The following is a 25628-nucleotide window of genomic DNA, read 5'->3' as shown; positions in this document are numbered from 1 at the left end:
AGAACACAATATGGAAGTTCCTCAAAATATTAAAAACAGAAATATCATATGAGCCAGCAATTCCACTTCTGGGTATTTATCTGAAGAAAATGAAAACATTAACCTGACAAGATATATGCATCTTTCTTCACTGCAGCATTACACAAATAAACAACAAATAAATAAATATTTACATATTAAGCTACATATATTATATATACTATATTTATTTCATATATATGTTTATACATACTGTATTATATATTTTACATATATGTGTACATATATTGTACATTATATATTATGAATGTGTGTGGAATATTATTCAGCAATAAAAATTAATGAAATCTTGCCATTTGGGGACAACATGGATGGACCTTGAAGGCATTATGCAAAGTGATGTAAGTCAGACAGAGGAAGAAAATACCATAATGATCTCACTTATATGTGGAATCTGAAAAATGCAAAACACAAATACAAAGATCTGACAGATATAGAGAACACACTGGTGGCTGCCAGAGTTCTGGGTGTGGAGGTGGGCATGAGAGTCAATGGTACAAACTTCCAGTTAGAAAAAATAAATTAAGGGATATAATGTACAACATAGTGACTATAGTTAATAATACTGTAATGCATATTTATTTATTTATTTAAAGATTTTACTTATTTATTCATGAGAGAGATAGAGAGAGAGAGGCAGAGGCATAGGCAGAGGAAGAAGCAGGCTTCCTGCAGGAAGCCCGATATGGAATTCAATCCCGGGATCCCAGGATCACTCCCTGAGCTGAAGGCAGATGCTTAGCAGCTGAGCCACCCAAGTGTCCCTGTACGGCATATTTAAAAGTTGCTGAGAAGTAGATCTCAAAAGCTCTTATCACATACAAAAAAGTCTGTAACTATGTATGATGACAAATGTTAGCCACATTTATTGATATGATCATTTCACAATATATGCAAATACTGAATCAGTATGCTGTACACCTGAAACTAATGTTAAGTCAACAACACTTCAATTAAAAAAAAAAAAAGATACAAATAAATGTCTCCAATGAAAAGAAAACAATACAATAAAACTATAGACCTAACTTAAAGTCTTTAGGAAGACTTATAAAGGAATTTTGGTTTGTTTTGTATAATTAATAGATCACATGGTAATTACAGACACTGCTATTGCATGGTACCATTTGGACTTCAACACTATTGAAATTGGTAGTCACAAAATGTTACCAACATTTATAAGTTATAAACTTTCTTCTAAGATATTTTGCATATAATTGTCAAAGATCACACAGAGACCGCTCTGCCAATTCCACTTCTATTTTCTTTTTCCCCCACCTCAAAGCATGAAGGGCTCAGCTGAAAATTACAGAGTACATATTAATGACAGTATTAGATGGCATAATAGACCCCAACTGGTAAGATACACGTTCTATTCATAGGAGAGCTGTACTACACTCTTTAGTTACATGTTCTCTAAGTAGCTGTTTAGTGACAGGATTTAGTTTTAATGAATACACAGCAATTAAGCCAACAAAAAATAACTTTAAACTGCACTATTAGTTTAATTCAAGTATGTTTGTTGAATACTTGACGTATGACTGGCTCTGAGGTTTATTAAAGTGACGGAGATAAATTCCCTGCTCTCAAACTCAATAATCTAGAACTCAACTAACAAATTTGAATCTCCTAATTTTAGCATGATGGATATGATGGTTTCAACAATGCCTTCTCCCAAAAAGAAATTCAATTAATAGCCCATGTAAAAAGGAAAAAAAAAAAACAAAACAGGACAATAACTACATGATCATCTCTCAACACACACAGAAAAAGTGTTTAACAAAATCTAAGACCTTTCTTGATAAAAACAACCAACAAACTAGAAATAGAAGTAAACATCCTGAATCTGATAAAAGACATCTATGAAAAGCCCACAAATAACAACACAATAAATGGTGCAAAATGGAATGCTTTCCCTCTAAGGTCAGGAACAAGACAAGAATCTACTCTCACTACTCATACAGATAATTATAGCCAGGAAAAGAAAAATTCAGGTTGGATAAAGAGAAAGAAAACTACCTGTAGTTGCAGTTGACACAATTTTGTACCTAGAACTTAAAGAATCCACTAAAACACTATTAAAATTAATAAATTAATTCAACAAGGTTACAGGATACAAGATCAACAAACAAAAACTGATTGTAAGGGCACCTGGGTGGCTCAGTCAGTTGGGCATCTGACTTTTGGTTTCAGCTCAGGTCATGATCTTGGGGTCCTGGAATTCAGCCCTGCTCAGCATAGAACCTGCTTGTCCCTCTCACTCTGCTCTTCCTGCTGTGTGTGGGCAGGAGAAAGTGCAAGTGCACTTTCTTTCTCAAATAAATAATCTTTTAAAAAATTGTATTTCCATATGCTAACAAGAAAAAGTCTGTAAATAAAATTAACAAAATAATCCCACTCATAAAAAGAATAAAATACCTATGATAATCTTAGGTAAGGAGATGCAGAGCTCATAAGGTCTGAAAACACAAAACAAAGCTAAAATGTAAACATATCCATCATGCTCATGAATCAGATGACTTTAACATTGTGAAGATGACAATAAATGCCAAAGTGATAGCTAAATTCAATATACTCCCTATGCAAATTCCAGCTGCCTCTGCAGAAACTAACTAGCTGATTCAAATATTCATTTGAAAATTGAAGGAACTGGGGATCCCTGGGTGGCTCAGTGGTTTAGCGCCTGCCTTTGGCCCAGGTGCACAATCCTGGAGTCCCGGGATCGAGTTCCGCATCGGGCTCCCACCATGGAGCCTGCTTCTCCCTCCTCCTGTGTCTCTGCCTCTCTCTCTCTCAATCTGTGTCTATCATAAATAAATAAATAAGTAAATAAGTAAATAAATAAATAAAGAAATCTTTTTAAAAAAAAAAAAAGAAAATTGAAGGAACTGAAAAAAATCAAAACAATCTGGAAAAGTAATAAAAAGGAGATTCAAATTTCATGATCTTAAAACCTGCTACAAAGCTACAGTAATCAAGACAATGTGGTACTGGCATAAGGACAAACTTAAAGATCTATGCAATTAAATTGGGAATCCAGAAATAAATCTGAGTATTTCTCTTCAATTCATTTTCAGTAAGATGTAAAGATGATTCAATGGTTAAAAAAAAATCCTTTTTAACAACTGATGCTGAGGCAATTGGATACATACATGCTAAACAATTAAAACCCTTTTCTCACACCATACACAAAAATGGGTAACAGATCTAAATGAAACAGCTATTTACTTAGAGAAAACACAGGAGTGAATCTTTGTGTCCTTGGGAGAGAAACAGTCCTTTTAGATACAATACCAAAACCAAAAGTGACAAAAGACAGAACAGATAAATTGTACTTCATGAAACAAAAAACCGTTTTTGCTGCAGAGCACACAGCCAAAATAGTAAAATGACAATTTAGAAATGAGAGAAAATATTTGCAAATTATACACATAATTAGGGATTAGCATATAGAACATGCAAAGAACTCTTGTAACTCAACAACAAAATGACAACTACAACTAAAATATTAACAAAGCCAAATGACTTTGAATATCAAGCTTGTATCCTGCAACCTTGCTATAAATGACTTACTTGTACAAATGTGGTACTCTTTCAGGATTCTTAAGACAATCAAATCTCTACAAAAAAAGGAGTTTTATTTCTTCCTTTGTATCTATATACCTTTTATATTCCTGTCCTATTGTATTACCTGGGATTTCTAGTAAGGTGTCAAGTAAGTGGTAAAAATGGACATCCTTGACTCGTGCCTGATCTTAGGGACAAAATATCCAGTTTCTCTTGACTATGTATGTTGTTAACAGATTTTTTGGTAGACATTTTTTATCAAGTTGAGGAAATTCTCTATTCCTAGTTTACTGAGTTTTTATCATGAATGGGTGCTGGATTCTGTCAAATGCTGCTTCTGCATCAACTGATAGATCACATAATTTTTCTTTCTGCAGCCTACTCATGGGATGGATTATATTAATTGATTTTTGAATGTTGAACAAACCTTGCATGCATGTCTGGAATCAATCCTACTTGCCCATGGTATGTAATGCTTATTATACATGGTTGAATTTTATTTGGATTTTTGCATCTATATTCATAAGAAATATCTGTACTTTTTCTTTCTTATAAAGTCACTATCTGCTTTTGAGATTAAAAAAAGAGTAAGGAAGGTTCCCTATACCTACAAATCATCCTAAGGAACCTACAAGAAAGCTACCATAGGTAATGTATGAATTCATAAAAGTTGCAGACTACAATATAACCAGACCCAAATCACCTGTGTTTCTACACACCTGCAATAAACAATCTGAAACAAAATTAATAAAGCAATTCTATGTATAATAGCATCTTTGTTAGCCTATAATGGATTACACTGATTGGTTTCTAAATGTTGAACCAACTTGCATACTCAGAATATATCTTACTTGGTCATAGTGTATGATGCTTTTTATACATGACAGGTTTCTATTTGCTAATTTTTGTTAAGGAATTTTGCTTTTAGTGAATTTATGAGAGATATAGGTCTACAGATTTGTTATTGTTTCCTGTTCTGTTGTTGTATGGTTTTGGTATCAGAATAACAAAAAACCTGTTAGGAAGTGTTCCCTGTTTCTATTTTTCTGGAGGCCACTGTGTAAGATCACTGTTAATTCTTCCTTAAGTTTATATGTTTGGTAGTCTTCTACAATGAAAACAGCCAAAAGAGATTTTTTAATCTTTTTATCTTAAATTTCTTTAATTCAAATTATCTATGTCAACTATGATAATCTATGGAACCTTCAAATTATGCATGTCATCTTGAGTTTTGGCAATCTGGAATTTCTAAAGAATTGATCCTTCTCTTCTCAACTGTCAAATTAAGAGCATAACGTTTAAATTATCATCCTATTAATGAATGCAGAAGTGATATTCTCCATTTTTTCCCTGATATTGGTGGTCTGTCTTTTTTGTGTGTATGTAAAGATTGCTAGGTTTATAAATTCTATTGATTTTTTTTCTAAGAACTGGCTTTGTGTTTCATTAGGTTTCTCTATTATATATTTTCCTATTTTCAACTTCATTGATTTCTGATCTTTTTTATTTTCTTCCTCCTACTTGCTGTGGATTTATTTTGCTTTTTTGCAGTTTCTTAAGGTAGAAAATTAATTATGGACTTGAGACTTTTCACCTTACCCAATGTTAGTATTTAGTACTATACATTTCCCTATCAGCACTGCTTTAGCTGCCTCCCACATAAATTGGTGTATTTTTTTTCATTCAGTTCCGTGTATTTTTAAAATTTCCTTTGATTCATGTTTTACTTACATGTGTCTTGTTTAATTCTGGGTTTGGGTATTTTTCTATTGACATTCTATTACTGATTCATAGTTTGATTTCCTTGTGCTGGGAGAACAAAGCACGATTTCAGTTCTGCTAAATTTACTAAGGTTTGTTTATGGCTCAGGATGTTGTATCTTACAAATGTTCCACAGGCACTTGAGAAGAATGCATATCTTGCTGTTTTTAGGTAGTATTCCACAAATGTTTATTCAATCCTATTGGTCCATGGTGTTCAGTTCTGCTGTTAATTCATATCTGCTGTCTAGATGTTCTACCAATTGCTGAAAGTGTAGTAAATTCCCCAAATATAATTGAAAATTTGTTTATTTTTCCTTTCAGTTAAATCAGTTTTTATTTGTGTACTATGAGGTTCTATTGTTTGGTAGGGTCACGTTTTGGATCACTGTCTCTTCTGCTGGAATATTGCTCTTTTTCTCTCATGATTTTCTTTGTTCTTGAGACTGTTTTATCTGATATCAATGGAGTCAGTATTGCTTTTGTTTTCATTACTGTTTGCATAGTGTATTTTTTTCTATTCTTCACCAACCTCCCTACGTTGTATCTGAAGTGAATTTCTTTGTAAATAACATATTTATGCATCATTTTATACTGTCTACACCTCAACTGGTATATTTAGATCATTTACATTTACAGTAGACACTGCTAACATCATGGTTTAAGTTGTCATTGTATTTTTCTGTTGTTTTCTCATTCATCTGTTCCTAATTTATTTTCTTACTGGTTACCTGAACATTTTTTTAAATTCCATCTTTATTTACTTATAATATTTCTAAGTGTTTACTTCGTATAGTTTTTTAGTGGTTGTTCTAGGTATTTAAGTCCATTTCTAGGTAAAATGCCCATATATAATTTATCACAGTCTTCCTGAATCAACATCTTACTACTTCAAAGGAATTATAACACTTTAATTCCAATTAAATCTCTGTATTCTATCTTTTAAATTATATCACTCCCTCCACATGTAGATCAAATCATATGATATTCTAAATTTTGCTTCAACAATCAAATATGATTCCAGAAACTCCTGAGACAAAAATTCCACTCTATTTACCCCTATTTTTGCCACTTCCAATGTTTTTTTTTTTTTTTTTTCTTTTCTGAGGTTCCAAGTTTTCTTGTGTTATTTCCTTTCTCTGGAAACTTCCTCTAGCCATTTTTAAAAGATAGGTATGCTACCAACATTTTCTCTTTGTTTTCCTTTCTATGATACTTTCAGTTGTCATTCTTTCATGAATATATTTTCACAAGCCACAGAAGTTTTGTTTGAAAGTTTTTTCTTTCAGTACTTGGAAAAAAATATTTTATTTCCTTCTAGCCTCTGTAGTTTCAGATGAGAAATCCACTATTATTTCCAAAGGAAATGAGTTCATTTCTCTCTAACTTTCACAATTTTTTCTCTTTTGTATTCAGAAATTTAATGATGACATGCCATTAGTGTGGATATCTTTGGATTTCTCTGAGTTCAATCAGATTCTTCAATGAGTACTTCCACGCCTTTTGCCAAATTTGGGAAGTTTTTAATCATTAGTCCTTTAAATACTTCAAGTACCACTCTCTTGTCCCTTTCTGTTCCTCTGACGATAGAAATGTTAGTTCTTTAGTTAATCCAAGTACAGAGAGAATCCAACCTCTTCTCATTACCTCCATGCCTTCCAATTTTGATTAAATGACCTTGATCACCCTTCAGGAAAACCACAAGTCCTCTAGTGAACTATCTGAGTACTTAGATTCTTCCCAATATTTTCTCTGTAGAGGTAAGAAAGATCTTATACACGTAAATAAGATGTCACTTGTTTACCAAAATACACTAGTAAGAATAAAATTAAAATCTTTAGTAAGATTTATGATATTCATCTTTTGGACCATCGTTGCCTGACATCATTTCCTACCCCACCTCCCATCAATCATTCCCCTTTGGCCACTGTGACCTTTTTTTTTGCTATTTCCCAAGAAAAACCAAACATATTCCTGGTCACTGGCTTAGCAGTTGCTATTACCTCTGCAGAGAAGAGGCAGGATCTCCACAGCTCACACAATCCTTTCATTCAAATTCTACTCTGATGGTGATCTCCTTAAGGTTTACCTTGACTACTCTTAGAGTAGCACTGTCAATTTAACTCTGATCTAATTTCTAGGATAATTTTTACCACTACAGAGCTTTAATACACATAAGTATCTGGTTTTAGTGCTATGCTTTTAATTTATATTTGACATAAAGCTGTATAAATTTACAATGTACAACCTGTTAATTTGATATTTATATACTGTATAATTGCCATGGTACTAATAACACTTCTATTATACTACATAATTACCATTTCTTACTAATGATTGGAATAATCAAGTTCTAGTGTCTTAGCAAATTTGGTTATTACAATACAATTTTGTTTATATTCACTATGTGGTATATTAGATCTCTAGGGCTTATTTACTACCTGTTACATTTTTATACCCTTAAACAACATCTCTCCTTTCCCACATCTCTCCACCCGCTGTTAATCACCATGTTATTACTCTCTTTTATAATAAGTTTGGCTTTTCTAGATTACAGATATAAGTGATACCATATGGTATCTGTCTTTCTCTGTTAGACTTATCTCATAATGCACTCAAACCCTCCGTGTTGCAAGTGGTAGAATGTCCTCCTTTCTCATGGCTGAATAATATTCTATTATTTACACGTACCTATTTTCTTTATTCATCCACTGGTGGACACTTAGGTTGTTTGTGTATCTGGCTATTGTGAATCATGCTGTGATAAATATGAGTGTGCGTATTCTCTCTCTGATATACTGTTTTCATTTCCTTTCAGTGTATTCCCAAATGGAACTACTGGGTCATATGATAGCTCTAGATTTCACTTTTTGAGTAATCTCTATTCTGTTTTCCATAGTAGTGCATCAATTTAACTCACCACCAACAGTGAACAAGGATTCCCTTTTCTCCACATCCCCAACAACACTTGTTATGTCTTGTCTTCTTGGTGCTAACCATTCTAAATGGTGTGATATGTGGTTTTGATTTGCATTTCCCTGATGTTTAGTAATGTTGACCATCTTTTCATATATTTGTTGGCCACTACTACTTGTATAAACTCATCAACATTTGTTTCTTTCAGTACTATAGCACTTAGACAATAGTAAGTACTCAAACCTTATTTGACTCAAAAAAAGAAACATATGAAAGAATGCATGATGATGGGAGGAATGCGGTGCAATGGTCGTAAGGTAGACAACCGAAACTGCTTTGAGAAAGAGCAATGAAGAAAAACAACAGTAAAGATGAGGTAGGGTAGACAAAGGCTGGTCTGTTGACAAATGTTAAGGATGGTAAATACTCAAAAAGTGAATCAAAAAGAACTTTTTTTTGTAAGAGTCATATCTGGAGATTTGGTTCAAAAATCAATATTCCCAGTTACTTTCAAGGATTAAAGAGATATTCTAAAGAGATATTCTTGAAAAAACATCTCAAAGTTTTCAACTTCTGGATTAGTCATGGGAAAATAGTAAATCCCCCAATGTTCATCTCTAGAGTATACATTTATTCTACCTGGGAAGCTCTGGCTTGGGAATTCTTCCTCCAACATCCATGGCTCCTCTCCTTGCTCTAGCCTGAAGATTACTTCTGGTTTGGTAACACAATACCCTGTCAAAACACAAAAAAAAAATAGGATTCAGACCAGATGGTCTAGACTGCAGAGCCTCCGAAAGAGGAGGAAACTTCTGGAGCTGCTCAGTGAAGATGCTACTGAACATTTCACTGAGAGGTAAACACAAATACCTTTCTGGTGCCCAAAAGGCATCATCAACAGATTCCTGAGTTCCAATATTAAATATCATTAAACTCTACAGTGTCAATATGCTTCATTATTAAAAGAATTAAAACATGCTATTTAGAATTACATAAAAACAGACCTTACCCAGTGAGACAAGGTTACTGTAGTTCTCCAGCATCACATCTCTATATAAGGACCTCTGAGTTGAGTCCAGGTGCTGCCACTCTTCCAGGGTGAAGCCCACTGTCACATCCTTAAATGATACTGATCCCTGGAATTTTTGTTCAATCTGCAATGTTCAGAATTGGGTGACATGGAAAAAGCTGTATGGGAACCAATCTTTACCATGATTACCAAAATAGTTTGTAGAATATTTGTTTGGCTTTATTCTTTGAGGGAGGATGAGAAACCATAACCAAAATATTAATGCAATTGCCTTAATTCATAAAAATTATAAAATCTCACAATGTATCTGGGACCTTGCTAGTTTAACTGAGAAATGCTAAGATTAATAAAATTGCTCTTGTATCCAAGTAGCTTACAAACTGGTAAGGAAACATGCAGTAGTATAACTGCTCAGGTGAAAGTACACAGCAGATAGATTACATAAGGAAAAACTAAGTTCTATTTTGAGCTTCACTGAACAACAGCTATTGGAAAAACAGTAATACCATGCTCTTCATGAACACAGCGCCATGACAAGCAAAGGCAAAGCTCCTTTAATACATTCAGGAAATGAGCAAAGGGCAAATAGCACAGGAAAAGTTGAGGACCTAGCTTGGAGCTATGATGACAGAAAGGGCCATAAGAGAAGTAATGGAAAGGATTACAGAGTAATTTTAGACCAAGCCTCCAAAGCATGTTGATCACTTCCTACCTTAAAGAACATTTTTGAGTACTACACAAGTTTATATTTATGAATTATAGAAATAAACTAATATATTTTATGAAATTTTTAAATTTTTTCTCAATTTTAAAATGTAAAAAGTCAGCTTAATATTTTATTTCACTGCAATACATATTCTAGGTTCTTGAAATTGCTGTAGAACATACAGAAGATATCCAATTGGATTATTTGGGATATCATTTAGAGTGCATACCTCTTCTTTAGCACTCACTGTTTCAAAGAAAGGGGAACCAGAGAAGAGATCTGAGTGTATATTTAAATTATGTGACCAGGCTTTTCTTTATAGAACTAATTCTCTCAGAAAAGGAAAGGGAAAGCTAAAGAACAAAAACTACCACTTACATAACTACTATAACAAAAACCGTGAAGCAAACGGAATTGATAAAAGGAGAGAGAGTGGTAGAACATGGTCAACAATCACTGGCAGAAAGTTTCCTCAGGGTATATGCACAAACAGCTGTATAAACACAAGTATCACAACATAAGAAAGGAAACTCAGGAAAAAATAAGTTGGATACTGTATTTTAACAAGATGTATCTTAAATGTGAAGCCTAATACTGTAGGTCTAGAATGAAAATAAGGATTTGACAACAATTTGGTAGTGTTTGAAGTCACTGACAATGAATCAAGGCTCTCAGAGAAGACACTGAAAATAATCTAGAATGCAAGATGAGGAAAAATCACTTTTTAACTGGCTTAAAGAGAAAGAACAGGCCATGAAGGAATTTCCTGAGGGTGTAAATAAGTATAAGAATGAATAGTTTTAAAAACAAAGAAATGATGATATGTTCATGTGAGTATAAACACAAAAGCATGATTTAAAAAAGAAAAAACTCTTGGTAAACTAGAAAGGAATTTCCTCAATATTATAATGGATTTTTACATATACCTACAGCAAAAATGGTTCAATTTAGGGGTGGCTGGGTGGCTCAGTCAGTTAAGAGTCTGACTCTTGATTTTGGCTTAGGTCATGATCTCAGGGTTGTGAGATTGGGCCCCAAATCAGACTCTGCACTCAACGGGGGAATCTGCTGGAGATTCTCTTTCTCACTTTCCCTCTGCCCCTCCCCTGCTCATGCACATGCATATGCTCTCTCTCTCCTCCTCTTAAAAAAAAAATTAAGGGGTATATGTGTGTGCATGCACCCACACATGCATATACACATGCACATGCGTGCATATACACACACATAAAAACTCATCAGACTTGACACTTAAGTTATATGCAGTTTACCTCAATGAACTGAGAAAAAAATATTTTTTATAAATTATAATACATATTAAGTTCTTGGCATAAAACTGATAGACTGTTCATTAAACTAACAGACTAAAACACAAGATTCTGAAATACCACAGCAAAACCAAAACACCTGTTTGGGAGTGACGTGGAAATGTAGTATCATCCTAATGTTCTTTTCTAGCTTGGATGAAAGAGAAGAAACGGAAAATCAAAAGATCTTGATAAAACATTACTCAACAAAGATACATTAACAGAGAAATACAGACTCTATTATAACAGTAATGTCCTCATAATCAAAACTAGAAAGCAGCAATCTATCAAATTAGGAAAAAAAGAAAATAAATTTGACTAGCAGTGAAAAAATACATCGAATGTATGACAAAAACTATAATTAAGTAGAACACACAAAGGGCTAATGATGTTATACTAGGATATACAGCAAACAAAATTATAAAATAAAACCCAAAAAGCCTAAGCTATAAGATGGCATATGAATGTGCTAAATTTCTTACCAATGACAAACATAACTGATTTGAAAACAAAACCTGCCACAAGTTGTTTGTAAGATCAAAAAAAAAAAAAAATGAAAACAAAATAATGGGCAAATATCAAATACACTGCAAAAACAAAAACAAACAAAAAATATATATATATATGCAAAATAGGGGTGCCTGGGTGGCTCAGTCGGTTAAGTGTCTGCCTTCTACTTGGGTCATGATCTCAGGGTCCTGAGATCAGCCCCATGTTAGGCTCCCTGCTCAGTGGGAGGTATGCTTTTCCCTCTCCCTCTGCTCCTTCCCCCACTCATGCTTTCTCTCTCTCTCTCAAATGAATAAATAAAAAAAATCTTTAAAAAATATATAAGCAAAATAAAAGATGGTTTGGCTTAATTCACAGCAGATAAGGTGACACTGAAGCCTAAAAGAATGAAATGACCAAAGATGACTCTTTAAGAAATCATTTATCTTTTTTAGCACCAAATGCCAGAAAAGCAACATCTAAAGAAAATACAACTATAAATATGAGGATACTTGAAGATACAGAGTCACCTACCTATGGAAATATAGGAGATACACTCACATATCCATGAAATATATTTTGTTTTTCTGAAGAGAATATCACATGAAATCCCTAAAGAAACAGATGTTTTGGGTAGAAACCTTAAGGAATTACCAAAATGGCTTCAGAAAAGGGTAGAAAAGTGTAAAGACCAATAACCAGAAATAGGATTGAATAATCAATTGAAGGTCTTGAAGATCTACCATGGAAAAAGACAGTTTCAGATGTTTTCATGATTAAAAGACAGACTGAGCCACCCAGGCACCTCTAGATTAGAGAATATTTTTAGGTGAATTAGCAAAAAATATGACATACCAAAACCTGTGAGACACAGTTACAAAATTATGCTTAGAAAAAAAAATGAATCCTTAGTAGTATATACCAGAAAACAGTTAAAAAAAATCAGTAAGTATCTGTTTTTTTTTTTTTTTTTTTTTTTTTAAAGAAAAAGAGCAAGTTATAGCTAACATATGAACAATGAATTACAATACCTACATACGGTAGGAAGACAGAGGACAAAACCAAGTCTGTGCCTTGACAGTTCTTTGGCAAAACTAATCAAGTGATAAAGAAGAAAGGCTCATTCACCAGTACCTGGCACAAAGAAAGAACATCCCTATACAGGTCCTGTGGTCTATGGAAATATAGTGAAGAAATTATGGACCAATAAATTTGAAAACTTGAGGAAAAAGGTCACTTTCAAAGAAAAAAACTACATGTCAAAACTTTTTTTGGAAAGATTTTATTTATTCATGAGAGACACAGAGATGGGGCAGAGACACAGGCAGAAGGAGAAGCAGGCTCCCTGTGGGGAGCCTGATGCAGGACTCGATCCCAGGACCCCAGGATCACGACCTGAGCCAAAGGCAGATGCTCAGCTGGCTGAGCCATCCAGGTGCCCCAAAACTTATTTTTCACAAAAAGAAAATCTAGGGGCACCTGGGTGGCTCAGTCAGTTGAGTGTCTGTCTCTTGATCTTGGCTCAAGTCTCAATCTCAGGGTCATGAGTTCAAGCCTGCATTAGACTCCATGCTGGATGTGGAGCCCACCAAAGACAGACAGATAGACAATCTAATGCTGCATGTCTATTAAGGAAATTGAACCTATAATTTAAAATATCCCCACGGGTGCCTGGACAGCTTGGTCAATGGAACATGTGACTCTCAATCTCAATCTTGTGAGTTCAACTCCCAGGCTAGGCACAGAACTTCCTTAACGAGACAGAAAGAAAGAAATCTTCCCATGAAGAAAACTCCAGGCACAGCTGGCCTCAAATATGAATCATACCTAAGAAGTAGCAACAAAATAAAACAAAATCTTATAGAGAAAGCAAGAGGAAATACTCAAGAATTATGTTATAAATTCAACATATCCTTGATACTAAATACTAAATCCTAATAAGAACATATCCTTCTGCCACCCCCCCGCCCCACCAAAAAAAACCCTTACTAGTCGATCTTTCTCATGGACACAAATATAAAAACCTAAAACAAAAGTATTACCAAACGAAAACCAGAAACACAGAGAAAGCATACCATGGCCCAGCTAAATTTCTTTCAGGAATATCTAGTTAGTTTTATATTTAAAAATTAATTTAATTCATCAACTAAGAAAATAGGAGACAAATCATATGATGATTTCAATAGGTGTCCAAAACTAATAAAATTTAATAGGCACTCATGAGAACAAGAAAAACTTTATATAAAAAGGAACAGAATGGGACATCTTTGAGGTGATAAGAAATGTGAAATAAGGAGTGCCTGGATGGCAGCTGACTCTTGGGTTTCAGCTCAGGTTGTGATCTTGATGTTGTGGGATCTGGTCCCTGGTCGGGCTCTGTACTCAGCAGGGAATCTGCTTGAGATTCTCTTTCTCCTTCTGCCCCTCCCGCTCATGTCTACATGTCCTCTCTTTCTCTCAAATAAATAGTAAGAAAAAAATAAGAAATGCGAAATAATACAGCAACAAGCACATATAGAAAGGAAGACTTTCCCTTTGAGAACAGAATCAAGACAAGGAAACTTATTCTTGCTTCTACTTAATATTATACATTGGGGGACCTAACAAGGTAATAAAAAAAAGGTTAAAATTGAAAAAAAGGGGTACCCTGGTGGCACAGTCAGCTCAGTGTCTGACTCTTGGTTTCAGCTCAGGTGGTGATCTCAGGGTTATAAGATGGAGCTCTATGTTAGGCTCTGTGCTAAGTGCAGAGCATGCTTAGAGTTCCTCCCTCCCTCTCTCTCCCTCTTTGCCCCTCCCTGCCACGCTCTCCCACCTTCAAACTTAAAAAATCTTTAAAAATTGAGAAAAGTAAATAAGAGCATCACTATTCCCAGATTATATATATGTATATGTAACAAATCAAAATAAAGTAGAGATAAATTATTAGATGTAGTAAATTAATATAGAAAAATCGTTGGGTTCAATAGCAATATATAACTAGCAGGTCAGCAATTAGAAAGAATAATTAAAGATACACAGAAAAAAACCACTAAATACATAGCAATAACTCTAACAATAAATAGGTATGCAAGAACTCCACAGAAAACTTAAAATTACTAAAGACTTATATAAATGTAGAAAACATACCATGTTCACAGATAGTAGATTCAGTATCAAAAAATGAGCAACTTTCTCCACATCTATTTATAAATTCAATTCAACTCCAAGTAAAGTTCCAGCACATTATTTTGTGAATACTAACAATATTTGTATGGGAATGCAAAGGGCCAAGGAGAGCCAAAATCCTGTTGAAGACTGAAAAAATGCGGAAAGATGTACACTACTAAATATACTTATCAAATGTGACACTGGCCTAAGAAGAGACAAAGTACTGGAACAGAACTGACTCCATAAAGAACCCAGACATAGGTGTATTCATTATTACAACATATATCACACTGCAAAACAGTGGGGAAAGTCATTTTTCAAAAATGGTTCTTAGATAAACAGTATGGGGAAAAAGTAACCTATCTACTTCATATAAAAGTGAACATCAGGAGGTACCAAGGTGGCACAGTCAGTTGAGCATCCAACTCTTGAGTTTAGCTCAGGTCATGATCTCATTGTGAGATCAAGCCCTGCGTCAGGCTCTGAGCTCAGTGAGGAGTATGCTAAAGTCTTTCTCCCTCTGCCTCTCCCTGTGCTCACTAGAGCTCGAGCTCTCTCTCAAATAAATAAACCTTTTTTAAAAAGGAAAAAAGTGAACAGCAGGAACATTGTGCAGGTGGTCAGCACCATGAAGATCTGGACTTCAGACTGCATCTTTGTCCATCAGAAACTATTACATCAGCTGCAATGCAGAAATACTCAATGTTGGAGTTGACGTACTGGACAGACATACAGACCACTCTGGGAAGCAGCACAACTAAAGACTTCTCAGAACAGAGTGGAGACTGCCTTCCATTTGAAATCTCATACCAGTACAGCAAGAACTAAAACATATGCAAGACATTCTGTAATTGATCCTGCAGAGAAAATGATACAACTTAAATCTACTAATATTTCATTTACAAATATGGCTTCAGTAGTTTGTACATATACGATACCTTCAGGACCCAGAAAAAAATTCTGACTCAAGAAGCCATAATCACTGTAAAAGGAGTTACCTTGATGGACTGAGGGCAAGTACGATAACTTCAAATGTCAATAAAAGCCTAGAAGCAATGGAATGGGTGATACATAAATTAAATGCTAAGACTGACGACTTGGCAGCTTTGGCAAGAGGGAGCATGAGGATACCAATGGTGGCAGCAGGTTTGTAAGAGACATAATGATGAAAGTTGGTATACAACACCCACTCCCCAACTCTCAAGCTGGCAGTATATTTGTTATTTAAAACACAAAAATATGTTTTAGGTAGAATTTTTTTTAATAACCTAAGCGAAGCTATATGACTTTTGATCAAAACAAAGAGGTGAAGGGTTTCTAAATAAAAAGGATCATCCGAAGGTAGTACTGTCTGAAACGACCACCTAAATTTGTGATGAGTCTAGTATTTATGTGAAATTTTTTTTTTAAATTTTTATTTATTTATGGTAGTCACACAGAGAGAGAGAGAGGCAGAGACACAGGCAGAGGGAGAAGCAGGCTCCATGCACCGGGAGCCCGACATGGGATTCGATCCTGGGTCTCCAGGATCGCTCCTTGGGCCAAAGGCAGGCGCCAAACCGCTGCGCCACCCAGGGATCCCTTATGTGAAAATTTAACAATTTCTGAAAAATACCTGGAAAATTGTATTAGTATATTAAATCTCCTTTAAGGTAGAATTTTAAAGATTTTCATGCATTAGAACTCTACCTGGCTTTGGACTGACCCCAAAACAAAGCAGAGCCACTCAAATACACACAATTAGCCTGCTAGGATAAACACCAACAGCCTGCATGAGGGAATGCTCTTTAAAAGAGAAATTATGAGGGCGCCTGGGTGACTCAGTCAGTTCAGCATCTGCCTTTGGCTCGGGTCATGATCTCAGGGTCCTGGGATTGAGCTTCTTTGAGGCAGAGTCCCTGCTCAGCAGAAAGTCTGCTTCTCCTTCTCCCTCTGTCTGGCCCCCTGCTTGTGTGAGCACTCACTCATCCTCTCTCTCAAAAAAAAAAAAAAAAAAAATCTTTAAAAAAAAGAAAAGTATATACTTTTAAAAGACATTAATCTGTACATCTATAAACCACTATCAAAAACCACAGTGTTTTCTTTGTTAGTTAGATGACATTTTTGGAGTGAAAATTATCATTAAAGTAATACATGACTCCAACAACAAAAAGGGATTTTAGTGTATTAAAGAGTACTGTATTAATTTGCTACACTTTTGTAACTTAGAAAAGGTACTACTTTCCTTGGATTTCTACTTTATGACTTTGTATGCTATAACATGGGCTTATGACATTCCCTGAAGATATAAAGTCAACCTGGAATTTTATAGCACTCCAAACTTAGAACAGCTGTTCACATATTTTAGCATTTCACATTTGCCTAACTTATCAATGGCTCTACAATTGCTAAAGCACAACATGTCAGCTTATTTGAATATAATTATTTTTTGAAGTAATTGTGACCACAAAACATCTTTTTTTTACATGAAAAGCTGTATGTCATTGAAATTACTCAAATGATGTCTTTCTGAAGCATAAATCTGAGGTACTCAGTGTTTTTAATAAAATAGCGCAACTGCAGGGGGGTGGGGGGAAAGAGAAAAAGTGATAATGAGAAAAAAAGCACTGATCTAAATTAAGCACTACATGAACTGCTTTGGAGCTTTTATTTTTGGGAAATCCTTATTTTGGATGCCAAGGGGCAGCTGCACCTGAAGAACAATCCAATAAATGTATTTTGTTTCATATTTTGTAGAAGGCAATTGTCAACCAGTAAATAATACCCTTGATACTTGTAATTTTACACAAGGAGTATGTATGTATGTTACATACAGAGTATGTAAGATTTACTTATTTATTTCAAGAAGAGAGTGCACACAAGAGGGAGAGGAAATTGCAAGCAAACTGCCCTGAGGGCCGAGCCCAATGCGGGCTCCACCTTACAAGCCGGAGACCATGACCTGAGCCCAAACCAAGTCAGGCACCAACCAGGCACCCTCCAATAAGGTTTTTGATTATTTTTTGCAACTAGAAATGGTTTTTAGAACTGAAATAATATTTCAGCTAAACAAAACATTGCTAAACATTGACATTTGATAAAAAGTTGCCTTCTATAATTTCTGTAAATTATACTTGCTCTGAAAAAGGTGTGATGCCCTAATGATAAAAAGATTTCTAAACAACAAAAGTAAGTATCAAGTCCATTTAAACAAGCATAAATGTGAAAGAAAGCCAAAACAATACACATTTTAAAAATAACATGAGAGATTATATACATGGCCTTAGAGAAGGAAAATTAATTTTAAATAGGACACAAATGACACCAACATTAACAAATTTAATAAACTAACCTAAGGATCTGGAAAATTTTCCTTGTAAAGAGCCAGACAGCAAATTTTTAGGCCTTGAGGGCCAGATGACCTCTCTCCATTATTTCACTACTCAACTCCACGAAGCCACAGATTATACACAAATGAATCACCAGCGAGGTAACAGGTAGGGATTGTGAGAGGAGCACGAGGGAGGCTTTAGAAGTGCTGCCAGTGTTTGTTTTGACATGGGCGCTGGATATGTAATAATTCACTGAACTCTAGACTTAATATTTATAGATTTTTTAATACACTTGCTATACATACAAAAATAGGATTTATTAAAAAATAAAATACATTTTACTTTAGCAATTGAAGAAGGCATCAGAAAGGAAACTGAAACCTGTGTAGAAAAAAAAGCACTACATATTGATAGATTTTGCACCTAAAGTAGTAATAGAGAGAAATTATATCCTTACATGGACATAATAAAAAGCTTTATACAGTAAATTCATCTCCAAAAAAAAAGTTACAAAACACAGCCTATAACCATAGATAGCTGAAGGAAGGAATAAAGGTAAAAGCAGAAGCTAATAAAAATAATAGTAAACGGGAACCTGGGTACCACAACTGGTTAAGCATTTCAGCTCAGGTCACGATCTCAAGGTTGTGAGACTGAGTCCCACATCAGGCTCCACCCTCAGCATGGAGTCTGCTTGAGATTCTCTTCCTTTGCCTCCCTCCCTGTGCTCACACGTATGTAAGCATGTGCACTCTCTCTCAAATGAATATTAAAAAAAAAAAAAAAGGAAAAACAATACAGTGAATATCAATAAAACCAAAAGTTGGTTCCATGAAGAATAAAATATTATGTCAAAAATTATTCACCCCAAAATAGAAAAACTATTAGGAACAAAATGGAACAAATTAAACATTTTAATTTTTTTTTCAAATTTTTATTTAAATTCTAGTTAACCTACAGTGCAATATTGGTTTCAAGAGTAGAGTTCAGTGATTCATCACTTATATACAATACCCAGTGCTCATCAATACCTAAGTGCCCTCCTTAATACCTATCACCCATCTAGCCCATTCCTCTCCTGCCTCCCTCTATCAACCCTCTGTTCTCTGTCTTCAAGAGTCTCTTATGGCTTGTTCCCTCTCCCCAAATGCCACTCCCATATACTGATCTGTTTTGTTTCTTAAATCCCACATATGAGTGAAATCAAATTTAGTATTTTTTTAAATTTTTTAATTTATTTATGATAATCACACAGAGAGAGAGAGAGAGAGAGGCAGAGACACAGGCAGAGGGAGAAACAGGCTCCATGTACCGGGAGCCCGACGTGGGACTCGATCCCGGGTCTCCAGGATCGTGCCCTGGGCCAAAGGCAGGCGCTAAACCACTGCACCACCCAGGGATCCCCAAATTTAGTATTTTTTAAATGATTAAGAATACTGTAGTAAAGTTTATGGAAAAAATACTGAAACAGAATTATGATGATCATTAAAAGAATACCACTTTTGACCAAGTGGGGCGTGTTTTAGAACACAAAGATTAGTTACTAAGAAATGTGGAAATGTTAATTCAAGAGACCTAAAAAGAAAAATTATATCACCATTCCCATAAAATTTAAGAAAGCATTTGGAAAAATTAAACTCTAATTTTCAATAAAATAAGACTCAAAGGATACTCTGTGAACATAACAAAATCTACCTCAGTCCAAAGCCAGCAGCATGCATAATGGAGAAGAGACATGGCAGGCATTCCAACTCACATGTGTTGTGTTAGTCCTTTCATTGTGCTCCTTATTTTTTATAGATGGAAAAAGATAAAATCAGATCCTTTCATCACATTATATTTAAAAAATTCCGGATTAAGGCATTAGATATTACAGAAAAGTCTTACTAGAAAAAAAGACAAAATATAGAAAAATTTCAAAATTAGGCTCCTGGGATCAGGAAAACAAGAATAAAAAATACAAGACACAAAAGGGTTGCATTACAATATAAAACTTTCAGGAAAGATATTATTATATTAAAAGACAAAACATATGAAGAGAAGATAATTAACAACAATTTCAAACAAAAGATTACCATTTAAAATACACAGGGAATTCTTACAAAACTCAGTAAACAACCTAAAAAGCCAAAAATTCATGAAAGTTGCACAAACTCAATAATCAGAAAAATGGAAATTAAACAGTGAAGTTTTTCAGTCTTTAGTGTAAAAATAATTTTTATATCTAGGGAGAAGAGAGAAAAGTAGTCTTCTAATGAGTAAGTTTACCTAGAAAAATTAGAAATCTTCGTATGCCATACCTCAAAAATATTAATCACTGGACTCTAGAACAGTTATTCTTTTTTTTTTCTTTTTAAGAGCAGTTATTCTTAAACTTAATGTGTATCAGGATCCTATGGGCACCTCATTAAAAACACGGATTGCTGGGCCTTGCCCCCCAAATTTCTCTTCTAGTAGTTTTGGAAGGGCGCATAAAAATCTGCTTTTCGGATGAGTTTTGAGGTGACGCTGCCATATTTGGCTAAAGAATCTAACTTTGAGAAGCACTGACCCAGAGTCTGGAGATACACTTGAATGTACGCAGAGAGAACAACGATACTCACAGCAGCGTTTACATTAATGCAAAGTGGAAATTACCAAAATGTCCACCAATAAAATATAGTATTTAGAATACAGTGCACCCATACAGTGGGAAAAACAGAGCTTTAAAAGGGATAAGCTACATATGGATAGATCTCAAATTATTGGTGAACTAGGAGAAAAAAATGGCTATATTATATACATTAAGGTAACTGATATATTTTTAGAAGTCCTCAAAACAATGAACAGTATTGTTTAACAATATTGTTTTGTTTTTCAATGTTCATGTAGAGATAAAATGATAAAGCTAGTAGACAAAGAACTGAAACTGAAACAACAGGGCACAATGAGGAAGACTCCAAGAAGGAGCCTCAAAAGAGTTGTATCAGAAGAGGACAAAGACAACTTGCTGGGTGCATAGTCAATAATGGAGCAGTTCTCCAAGGAAAGTAATTCCAACTGAAACACTGGCGACCTTTAGCCAGAGAGATGTCAAAAAGTAGAGGGGAAAGAAGACAAAACTCTGTGGGATGAATCTGACTGGAAAGCTCAGACACATTTACCAGAGAACCTAACTCTGAACCATCTGCTGTGCAACTCATATACACAACCTGGCTAAAGTCGTTAAGGAGAGTTTTTGTAACAGGCATGCAGGCCATTCATTCCTCTAAATGTATCAGGTTTTGTACTAGGATCAAACAAGAGCATTATAAAATTAACTACCTGAACTAGCTCTCGGACTCTATTACTCACCATCAGGAACAGTTTTAGGCATTCATTCATTAGGCTGTCACTGGAAGATTATCCACTACGTGTCCCTATGTTAAAAGTCATCTTCCAAGAAGTCTTTGTGTCTTAAACAAAAACAGTCTATATCCAAAATACAGTGTCTTCCTTTTCCCAGGATTATCAGAAACATCAGAGATGTATCTCTGGACCAACTTAGAAACTCAGAGATAGAATGATCAGTATTATATACAAGACAACCTGGCCCTCCTACTCAACTGTTACTTCATATTTTCTGTAAAGTTAGATCTTTATCTATTACTAATTTTCCATCTTAACATATGGACTCGTACAAATCTCACAAAGTCCACCATGAAATAAAGTGAGGAATGAACAACTTACCTGGAATTTGTTCATTTTCTGCTGTCTTGAAAAACGCAGGCAGCTCTGAAGATATGTTGGGTTACAAGAAGAGGAACGGGGTCATGGAAGACCTGGCCTGACTGGGGGCTCCTTAAATCCTTGTGCCCTATAAAACTGCACATATCCGAGAGGGGAAGAATGTCAGTACCCCGGACCTTCAGAAGGGGCGGCAGGTGTTCAAGGATCACCTAACATGACTCCCATGCTCTTGGGCATAAACATTTTTCGCTGGGTAAACGCATATGCTTGCTCCCTGAGTATTTAACAGTTTAAACTTCCCGTGAAGCTCAGGAAAAATCTTTAAATAAAAAAACTAGTTTAAACAAAATATATACCCAGTGAAGAAACGTTAACTCTTCACCAAAACTGTTGTAAAGCTACTCCCGACTGATCTTGTTTATCAGGTTTCCTGAGCTTCTGGTTAGGGATTTCACAGAAAGCTGTGAAAAGCAGTGCTTGAAGGAAAGGTCTGGGTTTCAATTTCTATATCTTGGTTGCCATTTCTCAAAAGTATCTTTTTAATTTGTTTTTCCTTGCACGGAAAAGCAGGCAGTTCTCTCTCGTGAGTCCAGGACACGACTTTTCCTCTTCGCCGCTAACGTGCTGTGATTCTGAACAAGTCACTAACCTTCAAGAGGGGGAATTTTTTTTTTTTTCTTTTAAATGAGACAACAGAATTCTTGAAGATCCTGAATGCGAGGGCAAGCGCACGGCAAGATGCAGTGATGGGCACGCCTGGTGAGCAGCTCGGACTCCAGGAAGGGTAGAGGGAGAGCCGAGGGAATTGGGTCTCGCCGAGCGCACGGCGACTGAGAACAGCCCGGACAGGTGTGCCCCGAGCCCCGAGCCCCGAGCCCCGAGCCCCGAGCCCCGAGCCCCGAGCCCCGGACCCCGCCGCGCACGCGCACGCGCACGCGCACTCCCCCTCCCCGCAGCGCCGTCGCCTGCGCACGAGGTGCGGACCCCGCCGCGCACGCGCACAAGCGCTCCTGCCGCGGCCTCAGGAAGCGCGCTGCACGCTCGGCGTAGGGTGGTGACCTGAGGCCCCTGAGCCCTAGTCCTGGTGGAGGTGTCCCTATCGGGCCGTCGGGGGAGTCCGCGGACCTGCTCCACGCCCTCGGGCACCGACCGCCTACCCCGGACCTGCGGCCCCCAGGTAGCGCGGCGCGCTCGCGGGCACTCGTCCGACCGTCCCGGGCTCACCTGTCGCTCCCTCGTCGCAAGGCACCGGCCCTAGAAAAGCGCAGAGACTCCGCGGCCCAAGAGAAACCTCTCACGCGAGACCCGAGGAAAACGGCGGGGCGGGGGGGGGGGGGGGGGACGGAAGCAAACAAAGGCAGAAGGAGGAACCGGGCATGCGCAGAGCGGGGAAGGCTGGGCCGTCGGCGCTAGGACCCCGCTACCCCTCCTGGCTGACGCCGGCGGGGCGGGGTTGGCCGAGAGCTGGGTCCCGGGCCTCACCCAGCGGGGAGAGTTCGGGGCCCGCCACCGACTCCGCGCAAGCTGAGTTCTGTGTGCAGAACCTGCCTGCTAAGTCCACTCTCAAATACTGGGAAATAGATTCCATCAATGAAATAAAAGAACATTAAAAAAAAAAGTATCTGACACCATCAGGGATTCTGTGAGAAAATGAAAAGCCAAGGGGTGAGGCCGGACTCAAGAAAGCTAGTTCAAAAATCATGAAAGCAATAAACGAACATTGTAGATAAATCAGAAAATTGACCCAGTCGAAAAAAGATAGATCTTTATTCATTTACATAAGCATATTCCTTCCCATGTGACATGAAAGTTATTTGACTAAATGGAGAGCCACCCTTTCATAGAATGAGTCCACATTCTTTGACAACATTCCACTAAGCATCTCAATAAACTTTTGTATATGCTTGTTTCCTCTTTGATTTTTTTTACGTACCTTAATGTGTTCTCTACAAAAGCACTCAGACCTGGGGGGGGGGGTGTTGTCCAGTTACCGCAGGCCTGACTTAAGGGCATGGCGGGGATAAGGCCTGGGGGGGGGGGGTCCCACCCCTGTAGTCAGAGAGGGATCAATAGGGCTACATGTGGGAGAGCTGGTAGAAACCACAGAGTTAGAGAACTGCTGGGGTTAGATACCAGTGGTGGTTGCACAACGCTGTGAATATACTCTAAACCACTGAATTTTCTCTTAAAGGAATGAATTTAATGTGAATTATATCTCAATTTTTAAAATACTTAAAAAGAAATAAGCTGTCATGTACTACTAGTGGCCACAGTGAAGGGCCCTTGCCGGAGTAATGTTACAGAGAGCATCCTGCAAACAGGAAGAAGGAACTTGCTCCTCCTCTAACACTGTCCTCCAAACTTCCTGTAGTTTGGAGGACAAAACAGCCAGCAGTCCCCTACAGCTCAATAGGTTAAGTGCCCTACTCTTGATCTCAGTTCATGTCTTGATCTCAGGGTCATGAATTAAGGACCCATGTTGGGCTCCACACTGGGTGTGAAGCCTACTTAAAAAAAAAAAAAAAGTGGTTATGCAGAAGTATACTAACTTACATGGGGGTTGGTTACAAAATACTTTAAGAATTTGGTTTACACAAGAATATTTAAGACATCACATTTAAAAAAATATATACCAGAGAGAGGTGCTAGGCTGGTTCAGCTAATAGAGCATGCAATTCTGAATAAGAGGGTCATGAGTCTGAGCCCCATACTGGGTGTAGAGATTACTTTAAAAAAAATGTGCCAGAGAGTGACATCAGCATGATGGCAGCGTAAGATGTTGGTTCCTCCTTTTTCTCTACTACTTAGACATCCATCCATAAACAAAAATGTGTTGGTGGGAGTTGTGGAACCCAACACTATATGCCAAGAGACCCAGAATGTGTCTCCTCTACCTGTGTACCTACTAATAGGCAGGCAGACCTAGTAAGTGTTGGGCTCAAGATTGCAAATCCAAGAAACCACCAAGGAGCCGACACTGATGCAAAGCACACAAGGGTTTATTAGCAAGCTCGAGTTTGGGTCCAAGTATACCCATCACAGCAGAGCAGGGACTTGGACCCCGAGGTGGGTTACAGCTGGGTTTTTATGGGCTGGTCTAGGGGATTTCCAGAAGGGGTGGAGGAATTTCTTAAGCTCTGTTTTCATTTCAGTACGGGACTTTCTGTCAAGGGTGTTCTGTCTTAAGCTCTGTTTTCATTCCAACATGGGACATTCTGTCAAGGGCGTTCTGTGGTTTTTCCTGTAACTGAAGTAGGGTAAAGTTCAGCTCTTGTTCACAGGGGCCTGAGATGGCTGTACTTGTGCTAACACTAAACTTGAGGTGGAATGGCCTTAATTTTCTGCAGCACAGTAAGAGCTGCAGAACGAAAACAGCCACCAAACCTGTCCCAGTGTCTTTTGCCTTGGCTGGGATAACAACCTGGAGAGGTCTCACCTAGGACAGATGAATGGTAAAGAAAATATAAACACACACACACACATACACACACACGGGAATATGATTCAGCCACAAAAAGGGAAAACCTGCCATCTGCAATAGGGTTACACCTGACACCTTGCGGGCATTATGGCAAATGAGATAAGTCACACAGTGAAAGACAAATATTGTATGACCTCACATGTGGAATCTTTAAAAAAACAACCAC

General features: G+C 36.8%; 1 protein-coding gene and 1 pseudogene across 1 annotated transcript in view; one reads left to right on the top strand and one right to left on the bottom strand.

Annotated features, from left to right (window-relative positions):
- The window catches only part of LOC119871425 (zinc finger protein 33B-like), a 49706-nt gene extending 26396 nt beyond the window's left edge, over nt 1-23310 (bottom strand). Inside the window, 5 exon segments of the mRNA XM_038533788.1 lie at nt 8920-9015; nt 9290-9434; nt 20030-20059; nt 21982-22116; nt 23206-23310. Coding sequence (XP_038389716.1) covers nt 8920-9015; nt 9290-9434; nt 20030-20059; nt 21982-21996 — 286 coding nt within the window. The 5' untranslated portion in view covers nt 21997-22116; nt 23206-23310.
- On the top strand, nt 15467-16116 carry LOC100686105 (annotated as a pseudogene).
- Nucleotides 23311-25628: the final 2318 nt, after the last annotated feature.

This window comes from Canis lupus, chromosome 4, assembly GCF_011100685.1.
Source record: "Canis lupus familiaris isolate Mischka breed German Shepherd chromosome 4, alternate assembly UU_Cfam_GSD_1.0, whole genome shotgun sequence".
Lineage (NCBI taxonomy): Eukaryota > Metazoa > Chordata > Mammalia > Carnivora > Canidae > Canis > Canis lupus.
Note: the sequence above shows the minus strand (reverse complement) of the source record. Positions and strands in the feature narration are given on the sequence as shown.